Genomic DNA, 19064 nt, shown 5'->3' with positions numbered 1-19064 from the left:
TACTAAACACTGCATCATCTCAGCAAAGCTCTGTGCTTAAACACAACACAGACTACATGTATTCTATTCTCTATACTGTTTTCTGCTGTACTCCTCTAGTTAGACACAGAAAATACACTTTATATTCTACTGATTACATCCACTGAGACATTCTAATTGGAAACCATCTAGGAACAGAAAGTAAAACTACAGTTAAAAGTGACTGGTTGCTGGGGCATAAAAACCCCCAAACATTTATATAGCTTTCTGCTAAAGACTTGAAACCTGAAATAAACTTGTAAAAATACTGAATGGATTACCCTGACTTCTACAGTTCTTCTATCTGATCTGTAGCATTGCCATTTTACTTTAACTTTGACAGATTTGATTATGAATGCATTTACATTTGGGGGAAAAATGTAAATAATGTTTTTTTTACTCACGTTTAATTCTTATGATTTATCTAGCCATCGATGCCCCCTGGGATGTCTACCTAGCTGGCAGTGCACCAGATTCCATGCAAGTGCAGACACGTTCTGGGTCTCTACTAGATCTAGGGGGCCCAGCACAGACCTGCCACATGTCTGTGCATGCGCAGGATTTTGGTTCCAGATGGCAGGGCTGGAGCAGAAGGGAACAGGGGAGACTTTGCCTTTAAGAAGACAATATTGGACTCCATGGACTAGTAAATATGCTTTTTTTTCCCATGTATTTGCATATGTGGGACAACTGTTTTTTGGGGGATTTAAACATTTATTTAGGATAAATAGGGTGACATGTCTTTTTAACATGTGTTATGTCGCATGTAGGGTTAAGGCAGTCCTATTGAAATGAATAGGCTGCCAACCTAATGTCTATATACACCAAACTGAAAGCAGATGGGGTTGACTCTAAATTCTCACAATGCTAGCAGCAGCAACAGGGAACTCTCAGGTTGCCTAAGCATTAAGGTTGCTAAGATGTGCTAAATTAACTACATCATGTTCCTTTTAACATTCAGCTAAATAAAACTTCACGTGGTTGTAAACCTCAGACATAAAATATGAACAAAGCATATCCTTCTGTAGTGTCACACTTGTCTCAATTAAGAGCACTTAAGCCCCGTACACACGTCCCGATTGTCGGCCGTAAATATTCGGCCGAGGACCGATCGGCCGATTGTAGGCTTGTTAGTATGATGCTTCCGACAGCGCATTTTCGGCCGAACAGAATCTGTCGTGCAGGCATTAAAATTTTTGTTGGCCAATACCAGAACGGCCGATTGTTCGCCAGTCAGTACAGATTTCGGCCGACAGACAGCAGATTAGCAAGACTGGGCATGCTCAGAAAAGAAAAAAGACAAGGAAAGTTAACCATCACATGACATCACTTCTGCAGTCGGCTGTTGTTGGCCGGCAAAATTCGTGTGCAGTCTTTTGCAGTTTTCAACAGACACGACAGCCCTGGACAAAAGACGGCCGATCGTTCGGCCGATGATCAGTACGTGTGTACGGGGCTTAAGTGTCAATTCTGTCTAATGCCTCATTCCTCTGCTATCAGCATGAATCATTTCTGACAAGTTTTCTTGACTCCAAGAGAAAAATGGTGAGAAAGGAGGTATCTCCAGTTGACTGACAGCCTCAGCTCTGTTCCTGTGTGTTGTGAGAAGGGAAGTGTGCCCCTTACCACCAATCCGCTGTCAGAGCTCTCCTCACTGAGCTCTGCAGAGTGTAACTTCAGCTCTCCGCCCCCTGTTTTCTGGAAGCTTAAACAAGCTTTATAAATTCCGCACCTTGTACTGATGTAAAGAAGAGGGGACTGCAGATAAACAGGTACAACTTATGTAGGAGTATTTGTTTCATCTACGTGTATCCCCTGAGGCCAGTCACTTTATGGGTATATGTTTGGGTTTACAACCACTTTAAGACTGAACTCCAGACAGACAGATACAAATATAATTAAATTACAAAATGCAAATAGTTACACCTGTCAAAAAACCTTTCACTCTCTTCAGCCAATCTTGCACTCTAAGCATCCCTGCCAAACAGTATAACTAGGTCCTGGATTGCTTTGTAGCCAATATAGCCTGATCAGGAACCATCCCAACCTGATGGAGTAGCAGCACATGGATTCAGTGACCCCTGTGCACTTATATAATGGAAGAATGTCCCCTGTTTGACCGCAATGCTTACACCCATCCCACATTTTCAATGCTGCTATGCAGGGGCATACGAGGGGCATATATTTAGTAGATTTAGTTACCTAAATGGCAATTATATTTTAATACTAATCTCTACCACTCCTAAACTGACCTGCACTATCCCTCCTGTGCCCTGCTCCTTTCTTATCTATTATATTGTTGTGCCAGCTCTGCTTATTTGCAAGGTTTACTCCTCCGCACTGAGCCTTCATAGACTTATATGTGGCTATCCCAGAAGCAGGCTCCAGCATCCAGGATGGCCCCATACAAGTCTATTAAGGCTCAGTACACAGATGGCACAGAGGATTTGTGGCTAGGGAAAAAGTACACAGTGTAAGCTAGGATGGGGTGTGTGTGCATACCTCCACTGAATTCCTCTGTCCCCCTTTTTGGACTAATTCTCTATAAAAATGTATTATTTAACTGTCTTTTAAGTTTTAGGTGTTTTACAGCACTGAAGCTTTTACCTAACTTTCAAATTATTTTATTTGCTATTTTGAAAAACCAAAATAAAGGAAAAGTAGAAATGAATAAAATTAATAAAATTGGATTAAACTAGTCATTTGTTGCGCAATAATCCTCAAGGTCAGTGATACTGGTGGTATAGCATGGCATTTTTTGGTGTGTGTGTGTGTGTGTGTGTGTGTGTGGGGGGGGGGGGGGGGGTGTTAATATAGGCTAGTTTAGGTTAGAGAAGACTTTACAGTTGTCCTTTTAGCTAATTCTAAGGAAAAATATATTTAATGATTATATTAAATACTCCGCTGGATGTGATTGTACTTTATAGAGTTGCCTGGAAATCAACTTTAAAGGCTTTGGGAAAAGGTATTTTAAAGTATCTAAGGCTGTTAAATTGAACCAAAAGAAATATAACCGTACTATAACCATATTCTCAAAATGATCATTGCTTCGGGTAAAAAGTGCACAAATAGATGAATAGCCACATGTTAATGACTTCTGTTCTATAAAAGGAAACTAAAATCACACACAAGGCAGCTCATTTTGCTGAGACTCACATTCACATGGCAAGCTGTGATCTGACTATGGCATTTTTCTTCTTGATATCGCACATCACGGTGAAGACCATATTTCATTAATAAATAGTTCAGTCAGGAAGGAAGGTGTTGCTATATTTCATTGTGGACGGTTGGCACTTAGTTCTTAGTTATACCAGATTGAACAGCACTAAGTGATGATATGATATCTAAAAAACCTGAACAAGTATACCGTAATCAAAATAAAAGAACAAGGTATAGCTAAATTATAACATCTGCTAAAAGTACAAAAACTGTACTACAATTTAAATTAAAAAAGAAAAACTGATGTTGTGACCTAACCCTGTCTAGTTTGTAGGCTGGCCTGTGGTAAAGTGACATTAGCTGGCTGTCCTGGAAAGTTCGGAGCTATCCTAACATGAACTGCTTACCGCAAGCAACCTAACCACTGCATATGCTATAGACCAGCTAAGAACTGTATTTGGCAAGTGTGTGTATGAATGTATAAATATATATATATATATATACATACACACAATTTTCTTTTCTTTTATCTCTGCTTATACTATATTGTAGGATCTAATATACAGTATCTCACAAAAGTGGGTACACCCCTCACATTTTTGTAAATATTTTATTCTATCTTTACATGCTACAATGTAAAGTAGTGAGTGTACAGCTTGTATAACAGTGTAAATTTGGTCTGCATGACTGTCGTCCCAGAAGGAAGCCTCTTCTAAAGATGATGCACAAAAAAACCCACAAACAGTTTGCTGAAGACAAGCAGACTAAGGACATGAATTACTGGAACCATGTCCTGTGGTCTGATGAGACCAAGATAAACTTCCTGTGTTTGGTTCAGATGGTGTCAAGCGTGTGTGGCGGCAACCAGGTGAGGAGTACAAAGACAAGTGTGTCTTGTCTACACATCCTCAAATGGAAGGTGGAGGAGCACAAGGTCTCTAACATCCACCAGCTCCGTGATGTCATTATGGAGGAGTGTAAGAAGACTCCAATGGCAACCTGTGAAGCTCTGGTGAACTCTATGCGCAAGAGGGTTAAGGCAGTGCTGGAAATTAATGGTGGACACACAAAATATTGACACTTTGGGCCCAATTTGGACATTTTCACTTAAGGGTGTACTTTAGACATTAATGGCTGTGTGTTGAGTTATCTGTAGGGGACAGCAAATGTACACTGTTTTACAAGCTGTACACTCACTACTTTACATTGGAGCAACGTGTCATTTCTTCAGTGTTGTCACATGAAAAGGTACAATAAAATATTTACAGAAATGTGAGGGGTGTACTCACTTTTGTGAGATACTGTATATATATATATATATATATATATACACACACATTTTTTTCCCCTTGTAAGAAAAAAACAATGGCAAATATAATATTTTTAGGAATTACTGTATATGTTTCCTTTGTTAAAAAGGGGAATCCACAGAAGTATGGGGTATCATGAAATCTCATCATACACAGCATTTAACTGGCTGTAGCGGTGCTGATATTGCAGTTATCTGGGTAAAGAGCAGCAAACATACTTTTCCTGCCGAAATGGCCCTTCTAAAATAAATCAACAGGAGTCTAATTTAAGCCGTTTGGCACAAAGGATGACACTATCATACAAATCAGTTACATTTTACATAGTTTAGTGGTGCAAAATGTCCTTCTTTTTAAGAGGGGCTTATTCCACAGGTACATTTCTAAATTAATAAAAGGGAAAAAATATTTTCTTCCAATAGTTTTTGTCCTTCTAAGAATAATATTTGACATCTGACTGTACTGTATATTTGATTTCTAAATATGGGGCCCTATACAAGCAGCAATGTGCAAAGTCTTGAGATCCAGTGCTTACAAGATACCTGTGTTATATGACCCAACTAGGTGGAGAGCAATTTATTAGAAGTAAATGAATTAGAAAATAAATACACCATCCTATGGTGTAATTGCTACTGAAACATGTTTTGTTTTAACATTTTTATCATGTTGGATTTAGTAGAATATTCTATCAAACTGAAATATTTCTTTGATATAGCATTGCCTTGAACAAATCTTCTTGGATTTTTAGGCCTTGAATCCTATTGTGATTCCAATTTATATATGCGTCCAGTATTTACAGTGCAGTCCTGAGTCAGAATCAGGCAGAAAAAAAACTGTATTTCAGCACCCCCTTGTGGCAGAAAAGTATCAAACACGCTGCAAGGTTGACTGTACAGTTCCAGGAATGCGTATTTTATATCACAAAGGGAAGCATAGGAGACATTAGTGGACCAGTTCATTGAACTGATCAGAGGGGTACGGTCATCAGGATAAGCTATATAAAAAGGGAAAGTTGTCATCTGTTTCAGATGATTAAAGTGCATTACAACTTTGTAACAGTCCTGAACACACCCACGAAAACTCAGCATATCTTGATCTGAGTTCTACACAATGTTACAACACTGAATCTCATGAAGACTTCACTCTTCTATTATTATGGGTAGGAAGAGACATTTCCTTTTGTAATCCTTGAAGTGCATCCTATGGCAAGTCAAATGGAATGTGTTGACACCTCAGACTGCTGCCTGATGTAGGTCTGGAAACTCTTGTCTCCTATTGGATGTTCTCTGAAAGAAGAAACAGAGCAGTCATTAGACACATCTCTTTTAGTTCAGAACACACTCAGAATAAACAAATGTAATGGTGTGTGAAGGTGCCACCATACATAAAAGAGAAGGTATATTTTATATAAAGCATATTATTTTAACAACACTTTGATTGTGAGAATAAACCATATCTCAGATGTACCCTTCAGTCAAATTTGAAAGCATGCACTGAAATGAAGGAAAGAAAGTAAATTGGCTTACTTTTTAATCCAGCCATAGCTACATATGTTCCAAAACAATCTTATTATTTTTTTTTTTTTTTTTAAGGCTTGCTGAGTTTATTCTGACGATGGAACACCTACTGTGGAGCAAAGTGAATATGCTGGCTAGATATTCCAAATCACACTCGCTATACGTTTTTGTCAAAGTAGCAAACACAATATGATTAAAGTGTTACTAAACCCATGACAGTAAAATCAGTCTGTATATGCAGTAAAGCATTCCTGTTATACTTACTGTGGAATCCTGCACATGTGTAAAAAAGGCTGTTTGATCCTGCCTTCTCTGATACTCTTCTTTTTCCACTGTCCCCAATTCATCTCCTGTTAGTACAGAGACCTTGGGGGCACTCTGCACATGCTTAGTTTGGTATGTATTGCTAGTGAGTTTGTTTTTTTTTTGGGGCAGTGCAGGTGACCAGCACAGGGTCAAACAGAACGGTCAAGAAAAAGGTTCAGGGCTAATAGGACAATCAGAGGAGAATGATAACTCCTCCTACAATCTTTAACCAGTGCTCGGCCATTCACTGGTAGAAGTCACAAGACTGCTATTTACTGCTGATGAGAAAAGGTATTTAGCAGTTTATATTTACTAAAATAATTGCATTTCCATGTACTGTGTACTGTGCAAGACCAGATATAGTGAATGCAGGGTCCTGGGTTTAGTAACACTTTAACAAGGTAGTAGGCCCACCCAGAAGTACATGGGAGATCTTATTGGAATGTAACTGCAAGAGATTATATACTGTTGCAATACAGATAATAAATATTGAGTTGCTTTTCTGATGGAGTCAGTTAACAGACACATGTTTAAGTGCATCTACCTTGTAAGTCATTCAGTTTTACAAGCAAGTGCCTGCTCATAAAATAGACAGTCAATTTGTCCATGAGGAATACACAACTTATTTGCAGTAGAGAGTTGGACCCTCATGAAATAATATAAGCAGGTATCTAATAACATCCTGACCATGGCGGGCCACCAAGTCCACTTGCAATTTCACTCAAAATTCTTCCTTGTGCTAAGCTTTACATATTAAACCACTATGGGATCATATAGTCAGATATCTCCCCAAGCACAATGACCAGTGAGATAACTGCCATTTTTAGAACCTTTTGTTATCTTTTGTAATGTGGTTTACAACATAGCAGATGATTATTTTATATCTAACACCTTCCTTCTCTTCACCACCAACCACTTAAATACTTCCAATGAGTTAAACAATCAGTGGGGTTGATTTACTAAAAGAGAGTGCAAAACTGGTGCAGCTCTGCATAGAAACCAATCAGCTTCCAGGTTCTTTGTCAAAGCCTAATTGAACAAGCTGAAGTTGGAAGTTTATTGGCTACCATGCACAGTTGCACCAGATTTTGCACTCTCGAGTTTTATTAAATCATCCCTGTTATCTGTTGGAGAGAAGTGCTTGATATCCCTACTGAGGCCAGCCATAGACGGTGCAAATTTCTTTCCATGGGTTGCAGGAGGTGGCTGGGTAAGCCGTCCTCGCCGAAGACGACAGTGATTATTGCTATCGGCTATAACAGCCGCTAGCGATAACCGCAAGTGAATCCAGCAGGCTGGTTGTACCCAAGTTGATCGATCAAACTTAGTAAATTCAGAGCCTGCCCACACGTGGTTCAAAACCGTCTATGGCCAGCCTTAGAGAAGCCCTTCATGTCCTGATCCTACCCCCCATTCGAGACAAGCAATGCTTGTTTTGGGAATATAAATTTCAGGCTATGGGTGACCACATTTACTTCACCTTGTGATGAATAGAAGATAAGATATGTTGTACTTACTGACTTCCATATTTAGTCTTCTTGAATTTATCCCGCCTGTACTGAGCATGCTCCTCTTCTAACATCTTAACAGCTTCTATAATGCTACATAGTGTTTTGTAGGTTTCACGAGGGTCATCAATAATGAAGCTGCTGTACTCCTCTTGTTCTGGGCCATCATATACTGACCGACTACCACAAGCCTCTACAGGACAGCAGAAAGAGAGGTCAGTGGTATTGCAACATACCTTTATATTATTAAGGCAACACCCTCTAAAATGATACATTCAAAACTGAACCAATTTACAACACTTAGCACAGTCAGATAAATAAATAAATAAATGAAAGGACATTTCTATATAAAATCTAAAAACAAAAACCTGAAATGTTGCATCAAGCAGTAGGGGAAGCTGACTATGCCCATTTTCAGTAATGGATTTGTAAAAGTTGCTGCCTCCTTTTTGCAACTGCAGTTAAGCTCCAGCTATTTTGTATACAGTGTCTGTAAGAATGTGGGTTCTAATGTGCCTAACCACTATACCTATGCCACCACTCCTAACTGGTATTCATTTTCAAGCGAACCTGGAGGCAGCTGTTGCTGACCTTATGCTGATTCTCTGAATGCAGCACTTTTAAAAGAGAAGTATGGAGTTTCCTTTTTTCCCCATTTATACTTACCTAGGTGGATGTAACATCAGTCCCAAGCTGCATCTGTCCCCCCGGCCCCTCTGTCCACCTGACCTGACTGTCAGTTGGCAGCTCTCTGCTCTGGCCTCTCCTTGTTCATTAGAGCACTAAGGGGTGGGAAGTGGCTGTTTTAAGCTGGATACACACTATACAACTTTTGTTGGTAGATTTCCATTAGACTAACCTTCAACTCTGTAGAGCAAGGGCCGGCCTGATTGCATGGAAATTGAAAGTGCTTAGGTTTGACCTCATATTATATGGTTTTGGTAAATCTAAAGGACAATTGTATAGTGTGTATGGCCCATTAGGCTCTCAGCAGAATGCTGAGAGGCTGAGCCAGGGGGCCGGTCCGAGTGCCTGGACCGTCATCTGTGATGTCAGCAGAGAGCGGGCAGAGCGATCTGCATTCCTGTGATTCATAGGAGATGTACAGCCAAATGAGCTTTGGCTGTACATCTCCTTTAAAGCCACTGACCTGCATGAAGCAAAGGAAGTCACACTAATGTCTGAACAGTTGATCTGCAAGATTGTTCCGAGTGAGTAACTCCAAACACATCCAACATTAGTTCAACACAACAGCCAGGCAACTAGAATTTTTCAAAGGAGAAGACAGCAATGGCAACCTCTATTTCTTTTCAGCACGGGTTTCCCTTTAACCTAAGCTAATAGTACAAAGAAGCAGGAAAAAGCCATGGAGGTACAAAGGACAAAAGGACTAAAGTACACATTAACCACACCTATTGACCTGGGTAATCATTTTTGACCAGATGCATGCATAAAGAAAACCCAACAAAAGGTATAACATTAATATTTATTTGTTTCCAAATGTATTTGCTGTAAAATGCAGTGATTTACAAACTGTAAGCTCCAGTCACACCTAGGCGATTTGAATCACAGGAGGTATCGCCGCTATTCTGCCCGCGATTCCAAATATTGGCAAAACCCTGGACGCATTTAAGATGCCATTACTTCTTAATGGCACCCCAATCGCAGCAAATTGCAATGTCCATTGCTGTTGCCCAAAAAAGCACCTGCTCCTTTTTGAGCAGCAAGCTTTGTTCATTGCAATTTTGCCGCAATTGCAGTGCGAGTTATCGTGGCAACTGGGGTGCCATTATGAAGTAATGGCATCGCAATTGAGTTCCACCTTTTGCTGCAATTTGGAATCGCAGGCAGAATCACGGCAATTCCGCCAGCAATTCAAATCACCTAGGTGTGAATGGAGCCTAAGCTTTATTATCCTATTACACCCTTAAGATGTATTTCTGTAATGCAGCCAGGCTACACATATACTAATTATTATGATTTTATTTGACTTTTTTATTAAGTAACTACTGGAAGTTAAAATACCCTGTGCTGCAACAATCTGGAGAGTCGGACCACAGATCCCTGTGGGGAAGGGAAAATGTGCCTGTCCGCAGGAAAGCTACTTTGTATTAGAGACCTGTAGTCTAACTATTAAGCTTGCAGCAGTACAGGGCATTTTAACCCTTGTTGAAGTACTTACAAGTATAAAACACTGGAAATTTAGATGTGTTACTGAATATGCCATGAAACAATTAAGCATCACCAACACTCTGTTAGAAACATATTATTAGTGCAATGTCACATCAGTCAGGTAAGCCAATGTTTCGATGCTGTGCAGAGACCTTTCCTTAACCTCCCTGGCGGTATGATTCTTTTGGATTTTAAGTGCTGAAAGCGGTACCATTATTTTGCATGTAATTCTTGTGAATGAGCAGCCCAAACCAACTGTATACATTTATTATATATATTATATATATATATATATGTATGAATACATATATTATGTATACATATATTATATATATATAATGTATACAGTTGGTTTTGGCTGCTCATTCACAAGAATTACGTATATATATATATATATATATATATATATATATATATATATATATATATATGTGTGTGTATATATATATATACATAAAAAGTACAGTAAAACTGCAGGAAAGGGCACTGGGGGGCAATGTAATGTGAATGTATTTTATTTTGAATGGTTTCAGTGTGTTTGGTGTGTTTTACATTTGATTTTGCCGCCGGTTCCACCCCCTGCGAACGTCAAGTCGCAGGAGACGGAAGCCAGGGCTCGCAGACGATCGGGAGGAAGCTCCGCCGCTGCACACCGCCGGGATACATCGCTGGATCCCGGGAAAAGGTAAGTAAAACCTCTACCAGGATCCAGCGATCTTCCTAGCGCTACCCCGAGTGTGGCTCGGGGTTACCGCTTTTGGCTCTAAAATCTAACCCCGAGTCACGCTCGGGAATACCGCTAGGAAGGTTAAGGCAACATAGTGGGGTTGATTTACTAAAACTAAATAGTGCAAAATCTGGTGCAGCTCTGCATAGAAACCAATCTTCCAGGTTTTATTTGATCAATTGAACAAGCTGAAGTTAGAAGCTGATTGGTTTCTATGCACAGCTGCACCAGTTTCTGCACTCTCCAGTTTTAGGCTCCGTTCACATGTCAGCGTAGAGATCGCGGGCAGAATCACTGCGATTCTGCCCACAATCCAGAAATCATTGCAAATCGTGGGACGCCTGTGCGTTGCCCGTGATTTGCAATAGCACCATAAACACTGTGCGATGTTGCCGCGATTTCCGCCTGCTGAATCGCAGTACCATCGCGCAAAAATAATCGCAGGACGCATGACGCCCCAAAGAAGCTCTTGTACCTTTTTTGGGCGTCATGCAACATCGCACAGCGTTTGGGGTGCTATTGCAAATCACGGGCAACACACAGGCGTCCCACGATTTGCAATGATTTCCGGATCGTGGGCAGAATCGCAGTGATTCTGCCCACGATCGCTACGCTGACATGTGAATGTAGCCTTAGTAAATCAACCCCATTGTGTCATTATGCTGTTTTGAGGGAGGGACCATACGCAGCCCTGAAACAGTATCTTATCTGACTGATGTGACATTGCACTGTTAAAGCTATACCAGGTGATCCTGCCATGCAAGTTATTTGTCCAGGCACTTCCTGTTACAGTGTGTCCCTGCTTCCTAATTGTGCTCTTGCATTGTCCTCCGGTCTCATGGATTTCTCATTAGGCCTACAAGTGGCTGTTTCAACATACTTTGCAGGCATGATCCGTTGTTGTCCCCACCAGGAAACCTACCCTAAGAAATGCCATTCAACCATCACCGGAGCATATACATGTAGCTAGGAAGTAAAAATGCTGTAGCAGATTTGCATCACTGAAATGCAACAAAGGATAAAAAAAGGGAAAACATTTTTATGTAAAAAAAAAAAAAAAGGCAACTAATATGGTGCTTTCGAAAACTACATACCAATCAATTATTGTTTGCATGTACTTTAAATGACTGGACTGAACACAATGCTGGCCTTACGCATAATCAGTTGACCTTTTGATTTGATCAGTTGATCAGGTAAAAACAATTATTACCTTTAGCATTACTTTGCTATATTAATCAAATCGTTTTATTGACAAAACTTGGTTGGAAGTCTTTGGCTGTCACTGTGCAAATGATCATTTTGTTCTTCAATTAATTGGCTTAACTGAAAAGTGACACAAATAACTTCCTCTCAGCTGAAATTAGGCAAAATGATGCTGGGACAATCTTTTACGAGTGTGTGTGTGCATGTAAAAGAGGTTCTGCTAGCCTAACATGTAGCAATCCAACTGTTTAATGAACTGAACACTTCAACTGAAACTGGTAAAAATCATCTTTCACCAGTACTTTAATCTCTTACAACCGATTTCAAGACACATTGAAGAAGAAATATGACAGGTCAGAACATTCTAAAATCATTGATGAATGCTCATTTAAGAGGATGTCTGGCATGATTCCCATGAGTTTGTTTATAGGCAAGAGTTATTTGGGTCATTTTCAATTATCAAACCAATCAATAAAAGCACAAAAACCTTTTCTTATTAACAGTCAACAAGTTTTGGTTAACTTTTAATATTAACAGATCAGTGTAAGCAATCATTTCCCTAATGTGACTAAAGGCAAAACGTTTTTCCCATTCTGGATAGAGTAAGAGAGGGTTAAAACCCCTGTCAGGTTTTTTTTGCCATCTATGTCCCATTGCTGAGATTTTCTTTCACTTCCTATGCTGTAGCCAAAACAGGAAATGATAGGAAATTCTTCCAAAGTGAGGGAATCCAAGAGTCACCAGAACAAGTGGCCCTATTAAAAGATTTCTCCTCTATTGCTGTTCTGATGTCAACCCTAAAATTTGTGATTTTCTTTTACTTTCACTTTTGACGATAACAGTAAACAGGACAAATAGAGAGGATGAATCTCCCTAACAGGGGCACAGACAGCAATAAAAACTGACAGGGGTTCTAATCTATCTCCACTCTATCCATAACTACAAAAAAAAATGCCTTTAAGCTGGCCATAGATGGTTTAAATCTCGGCCAGTTCAGCAGGGACTGGCCGAGACTCGAACACCACACGAGCAGGCTGAATGTACCCAAGTTGATCGATTGGTCAACTTGGGTACAACCAGCCTGTCGGATTTTACATGCGATTATTGCTAGCGGCTATTATAGCCATGAGCAGTAACCACTGTGTTCTCCTGGCAGGGATGACTTCCCCCACTCCTGCCCCCCTGCCAGGAGAACACAATAGTTTTAGAGGAGGGATTTCACACTGACTGTTGATAGGGAAAGTGAGCGATTTTCTTTCCCACCCGTGGTTGCAGGAAAGAAAATCAATTTGTCTTGGCCGGGCTTTAGTGACACTTTGTAGCCGAACAATTATTTACAGTGCCTTGAAAAAGTATTCACACCCCTTGAAATTTTCCACATTTTGTCATTATACAACCAAAAACATCAATTTATTTTTTTGGGATTTCATGTTATAGACCAACACAAAGTGGCACATAATTGTGAAGTGTAAGGAAAATAATAAAAGGTTTTCAAAATCTTTTACAAATGAATATCTGAAAAATGTAGTCAATACTTTGTAGAACCACCTTTTGCTGCAATTACAGCTGCAAGTCTTTTTGGGTAAGTTTCTACCAGCTTTGCACATCTAGAGAGTGACATTTTTGCCCATTCTTCTGTGCAAAATAGTTCAAGCTCTGTCAGATTGGATGGACAGTGTCTGTGAACAGCAATTTTAAAGTCTTGCCACAGAGTTCTCAATTGGATTTGGGTCTGGACTTTGACTGGTCCAATCTAACACATGAATGTGCTTTGATCTAAACCAGTCCATTGTAGCTCTAGCTGTATATTTAGGGTCGTTGTCCTGATGAATGGTGAACCTTTGCCCCAGTCTCAAGTCTATTTTGCAGACTCTAACAGGTTTTCTTATAACATTGCCCTGTATTTGGCTCCATCCATCTTCCCATCAACTTTGACCAGCCTTCCTGTTCCTGCTGATGAAAAGCATCTCCACAACATGATGCTGCCACCACCATGTTTCACGGTGGGGATGGTATGTTCAGGGGTGATGTGCAGTGTTGGTTTTCCACCACACATAGTGTTTTGCTTTTAGGCCAAAAAGTTACATTTTGGTCTCATCTGACCAGAGCACCTTCTTCCAAATGCTTGCTGTGTCCCCCACATGGCTTCTCGCAAACTGCAAACAGGACTTCTTATCACTTTTTTTCAACAATGGCTTTCTTCTTGCCACTCTTACATAAAGGGCAGATTTGTGGAATGCACGACTAATAGTTGTCCTGTGGACAGATTTTCCCACCTGAGACGTGGACCTCTACAGCTTCTCCAGTTACCATGGGCCTCTTGGCTGTTTCTCTGATTAATGTTCACCTTTCCCGGCCTGTCAGTTTAGGTGGACGGCCATGTCTTGGTAGGTTTGCAGTTGTGCCATACTCTTTCCATTTTCAGATGATGGATTGAACAGTGCTCCATGAGATGTTCAAAGCTTGGGATATTTTTTTATAACCTAACCCTGCTTTAAACTTCTCCACAACTGTCTGGTGTGTTCCTTGGCCTTCATGATGCTGTTTGTTGCCTAAGGTTCTCTAACAAACCTCTGAGGGCTTCACAGAACAGCTGTATTTATACTGAGATTAAATTACACACAGGTGGATGCTATTTACTAATTAGGTGACTTCTGAAGGCAATTGGTTCCACTAGATTTTAGTTAGGGGTATCAGAGTAAAAGGGGGCTGAAAAAAATGTGCCACTTTGTGTTGGTCTATCACGTAAAATCCCAATATAATACATTTACATTTTTGGTTGTAACATGACAAAATGTGGAAAATTTCAAGGGGTATGAATACATTTTCAAGGCACTGTAACATCAAACTGATTCAATTACGAAAACAATCAGATGCAAATGTGATGCATGTATGTCCAGCATTATACTGTATTAAAACTTCAAGAAGGGTATATACTGAATGTTTCTAACTTACCTTGCATTTTTTCTAGCTTGGACATGTAGGTGTTAAAGAGGGAGTAAATGCGCTCAGTTTCCCTATCACCATCAATGACAATTTGTATGTTTGCTGGTAGACCCCTGTAATAAATGAACAAACTCAGTTATAAGGATGTGTGTGCAACAAATTATAACATATCAATACTAATGCTGGCCATACACTATAAAACAAACACACGATCATGAGCGCAGACGATAGTGCCATCATGTAATGACCAATAAATCATTCAATGAACATAAATGAATCTATTTTTTGTTTGTTTTTTTTTTCACGTATACCTAGTGCAAACAGTTTGGACGAGAAACACATTAACCTTTCAATTTATCGTTCGTTCGGCAGAAAATTTCCAAACTTGTCGTTTTTCGGCTCAAAAACGTCACAACCGATTACCGATTCGTGCCCATTACCTGGCCGAAAAATGAAAGAACTGTCCAAATGACCGAATTTCGGCCGATTTCTCGTATAGTGTATAGCCAGCATAAGTCTAAGGATGGAAAATTTTACTATGTTTAGTATAATGGAAAGACAATAGAGCCACCTAACAAGGAAGTCTTACCCTGTACAGGGACTACAGCCAATGGCAGTCTCTGAAGTAGCTTTACAACACAACCAATGTCCATTTAGATAGGCTGAGGGATGGAAAACAGTGAGGCGCTTCTTGTTACACTGGCTGACTTTAGTGAGGATGTCTATCCATTCCTTTGCTTCCACACAGTTATTTGCTTGAATATACAAAGTACGAACTGGCTGGATGACTTGAAACATCTTAAAAGACACAAAACTAAAGTTAGAGCTAATTACAAATGACGTATGGTGCCCTCTGGCATACATATCAGGAAGAAAATCCATTTTTTTATATTTCAAGAGACAATGATAATGCTGACTCTAAATATGTTATTATATAATGTTAACAAGACTAAAACACATACAGTATATGGGGCTTATAATACAATAAGTTGCAGTCTGTCTTCTTACATTCTTCATTTTGAAGGACTCCTCTTCCACTTTCTCTACTGCCAGGATATTTTCAATTGGAATACTGCAAAGTGGGTGATCACCTGCTGGGAACATGGGACAAAAAAATTGTCATTAAAGCACAATCCAGTAGATGGAGTCTAAGGGCAACTTTTAGGCTGGCTAAAATAACTATACTGTAATGTGTTATTTCATGATAGGCAGCCCATCTGGCAAAATTTAGTCTAGAGCAGTCTTTTTACTTCTTTACATCTAGAACTCCATCCCAATCCAAATTTCCAATTTTCTAAAAAAATTCCAGTGTTTATGTGTATACTGTAATTCTGGGCAACATCATATTTGTATTTCCATACTTCTAGCCAAAACGTTTGTTCTTTTTTTTTTTTTTTTTTTTTTAGAATTTCGGAGAGTTGTTACTACTGTTTCCAGTTTTCTATTAGAAAGATTTGACAATGGTTTCACCAAAAAAGAAGTAGTGGAAAATTTGGAACATGGAAACAGGCAAAAAAAATGTAAATATATATATATATATATATATACATATATATATACACACTATATTACCAAAAGTATTGGAACGTCTGCCTTTATACGCAGGTGAACTTTAATGGCTTCCCAGTCATAGTGCGTAGGGTTTAATGTTAAGTTGGCCAACCCTATGCAGCTATAACAGCTTCAACTCTTCTGGGAAGGCTGCCCACAAGGTTTAGGAGTGTGTCTATGGGAATGTTTGATCATTCTTTCAGAAGTGCATTTGTGAGGTCAGGCACTGATGTTGGAGAGAAGACCTGACTCACAGTCTCTGCTCTAATTCACTCCAAAGGTGTTCTCTAGGGTTTACATCAGGACTCTGTGCAGGCCAGTCAAGTTCCTCCACCCAAACTTGCTCATCCATGTCTTCATAGACCTTGCCTTGTGCACTGTTGCACAGTCATGTTGGAACAGGAAGTGGCCATCCCCAAACTGTTCCCACAAAGTTAGGAGCATAGTTGTCCAAAATGTCCTGGTATGCCGATGCCTTAAGAGTTCCCTTCCCTGAAACGAAGGGGAAAGCCCATCCCCTGAAAAACAACCCCACACCAGATAAGTCCCTCCCCCCCACCCTCACCAAATGATGTGGACCAGTGCACAAAGCAAGGTCCATAGAGGCACGGTTGAGAGAGTTTGGGGTGGAGGAACTTGACTGGTCTGCACAGGGTTCTGACCTCAATCAAACACCTTTGGGATGAATTAGAGAGCAGACTGTGAGCCAGGCCTTCTCTCCATGTATATTAGCCTCTTAAAGAGAGGCTAGCCTCAGTGCTTGACTCAATACTCAAACTAAAAAATTGAAAAAAGTGCTAGTTGTGTTCTGTGTTAGCTGGAGCATGTTACTTAAAAAAAATATGGAACGTTTCACAAGAAAAAAGTACTAGCAGTGCATTAATAAATCAATTTCCATAACAAACATATATCAGCAATATACATTAAAAATCACGTGCAATTGTGCATATAAATCGTGCGGAAGTGCTTTGTGCTTATGAGGTAAAGGAAAAAGTTTTTAATATGCAAGGAGGACTATATAATCAAAAAAAAAGTCCAATAAACATGATGAATAACCTTGTGCAAGTGAAGAAACAGTCTTATTTATATTAAAGTGCAAGTGCTGGAAAAGTGATCTTCCTCATCAGCTTGAGAGTGAACTGACATCCATCAGTGAGCGTGGTCCAACAGTGATAATGACTAGGTCACTCACCAGATATGATGGGTCCTGACTGCTGTATAGTAGCACGACTAGCAGCACTATAGCAGCATTGAGCATTAAAACTCGTTAAAAGGCATTAAAAACCGATTTGGTTTTACTTGTGGTTACCCATGGATGGGAAATACATTTTTTAGATATACTACACTATCTGGAGTCCGTTTTTTCTCCATTGCATGCCCATATAGGTGACAAGGAGGTTTGGAAAGACTGCAGGTCCAGACTAGAGTGACTGTATAAACCACATTTGATCCCGCTATATGGTTGTGCTGCTATACAGCAGTCAGGACCCTGATGGGGAAGATCACTTTTCAAGCACTTGCACTTTAATATAAATAAGACTGTTTCTTCACTTGCACAAGATTATTCATCATGTTTTTTGATTATATAGTCCTCCTTGCATATTAAAAACTTCTTCCTTTACCCCATAAGCACAAAGCACAAAGCACGGTTTATATGCACAACTGCACATGATTTTTAATGTATATTGCTGATATATGTTTGTTATGGAAATTGATTTATTAATGCACTGCTAGCGCTGTTTTCAATTTTTTAGTTTGAGTATTAAGGCAAGCGCTGAGGCTAGCCTCTCTTTTGGAGGTTAATATACACTATTCGCTATTTTTCACCACTCTTTGGACCCGCCCCTGTAGCCAGTTTTTAATCCAGGTACACATCCTATGGTCCATGCCAACAGACCTCAGTTTGTAAAGTAAACATTTGTGGGGAACTGTATGAAATGCCTTTGCAAAATCCAGATACGCAACATCCACATGCCTTCCTTTATTTAGATTAGGGATCGACCGATTATCGGCAAAGCGGATATATCGAGGGCCGATATGCACTTTCCCCGATATATCGGAATTGGCCCCGGAGGTTACCAATATTGCCGATATTTCGGAAAGTGCATGTACCGGAGTGATGCCTGCAGCTAGAGGTGTCCCCCCCGGTTCCCGGGGTCCATAGCCGACGGTCGGCTGTCTCGTAATGACAACCGATGCGGCTGAGAAGCCGCTCGGCTGTCATTACAAGGAGCGGGAGGGGATGTCCCCCTCTCCCACCGCCTTCTGCGGCTCGCCCGGGTCTCCCGTCCCCCCGGGAGACCCGGGAAACCAGCCTGCGTGCCCGCCGAAGACCCAATCAAAGCCGCATTCGGCTCTGATCTGGTCTCCATGCAAAAACCCAGAAGTACTCGCGCCAGTTAAAAAAAAATGACAGCATTCAAAACAGCCAAACTTGGCTTTTTGAATGCTTTTAAGCGCAGAGGAGGGGTTTGGGGTCTTTTAGACTCCCAGATCCCTCCACAAGAGTACCTGTGAAGTAAAAAAATAAAAAATATATTTTTTTTTAAATGTACGAAATATCAGCCCATATCGGCCGATACCGATACGCGATGACCAAAATATCGGTATCGGCAATGAAAGAACAATATCAGTCGATCACTAATTTAGA

The 19064-nt window shown here is 40.1% G+C and overlaps 1 protein-coding gene across 2 annotated transcripts in view; it reads right to left on the bottom strand.

Annotated features, from left to right (window-relative positions):
* Nucleotides 1-5147: 5147 nt before the first annotated feature.
* Nucleotides 5148-19064, bottom strand: part of RASA3 (RAS p21 protein activator 3) — a 299758-nt gene continuing 285841 nt past the window's right edge. The window contains exons 20-24 of one of the 2 annotated variants that reach the window (XM_082246000.1): nucleotides 15872-15957; nucleotides 15453-15661; nucleotides 14873-14976; nucleotides 7825-8008; nucleotides 5148-5770 (exon numbers count right to left, since the gene is read on the bottom strand). In XM_082246000.1, coding sequence (XP_082102126.1) covers nucleotides 5695-5770; nucleotides 7825-8008; nucleotides 14873-14976; nucleotides 15453-15661; nucleotides 15872-15957 — 659 coding nt within the window. In that variant the 3' untranslated portion in view covers nucleotides 5148-5694. The remainder of the gene's footprint in view (nucleotides 5771-7824; nucleotides 8009-14872; nucleotides 14977-15452; nucleotides 15662-15871; nucleotides 15958-19064) is intronic. The other variant, XM_082246001.1, reaches the window with a different exon arrangement.

This window comes from Pelophylax lessonae (genome assembly GCF_965119305.1).
Source record: "Pelophylax lessonae genome assembly, chromosome: 2".
Classification (NCBI taxonomy): Eukaryota; Metazoa; Chordata; class Amphibia; order Anura; family Ranidae; genus Pelophylax; species Pelophylax lessonae.
The sequence above is the reverse complement of the archived record's forward strand: the minus strand, read 5'-3'. Positions and strand labels throughout refer to the sequence as shown.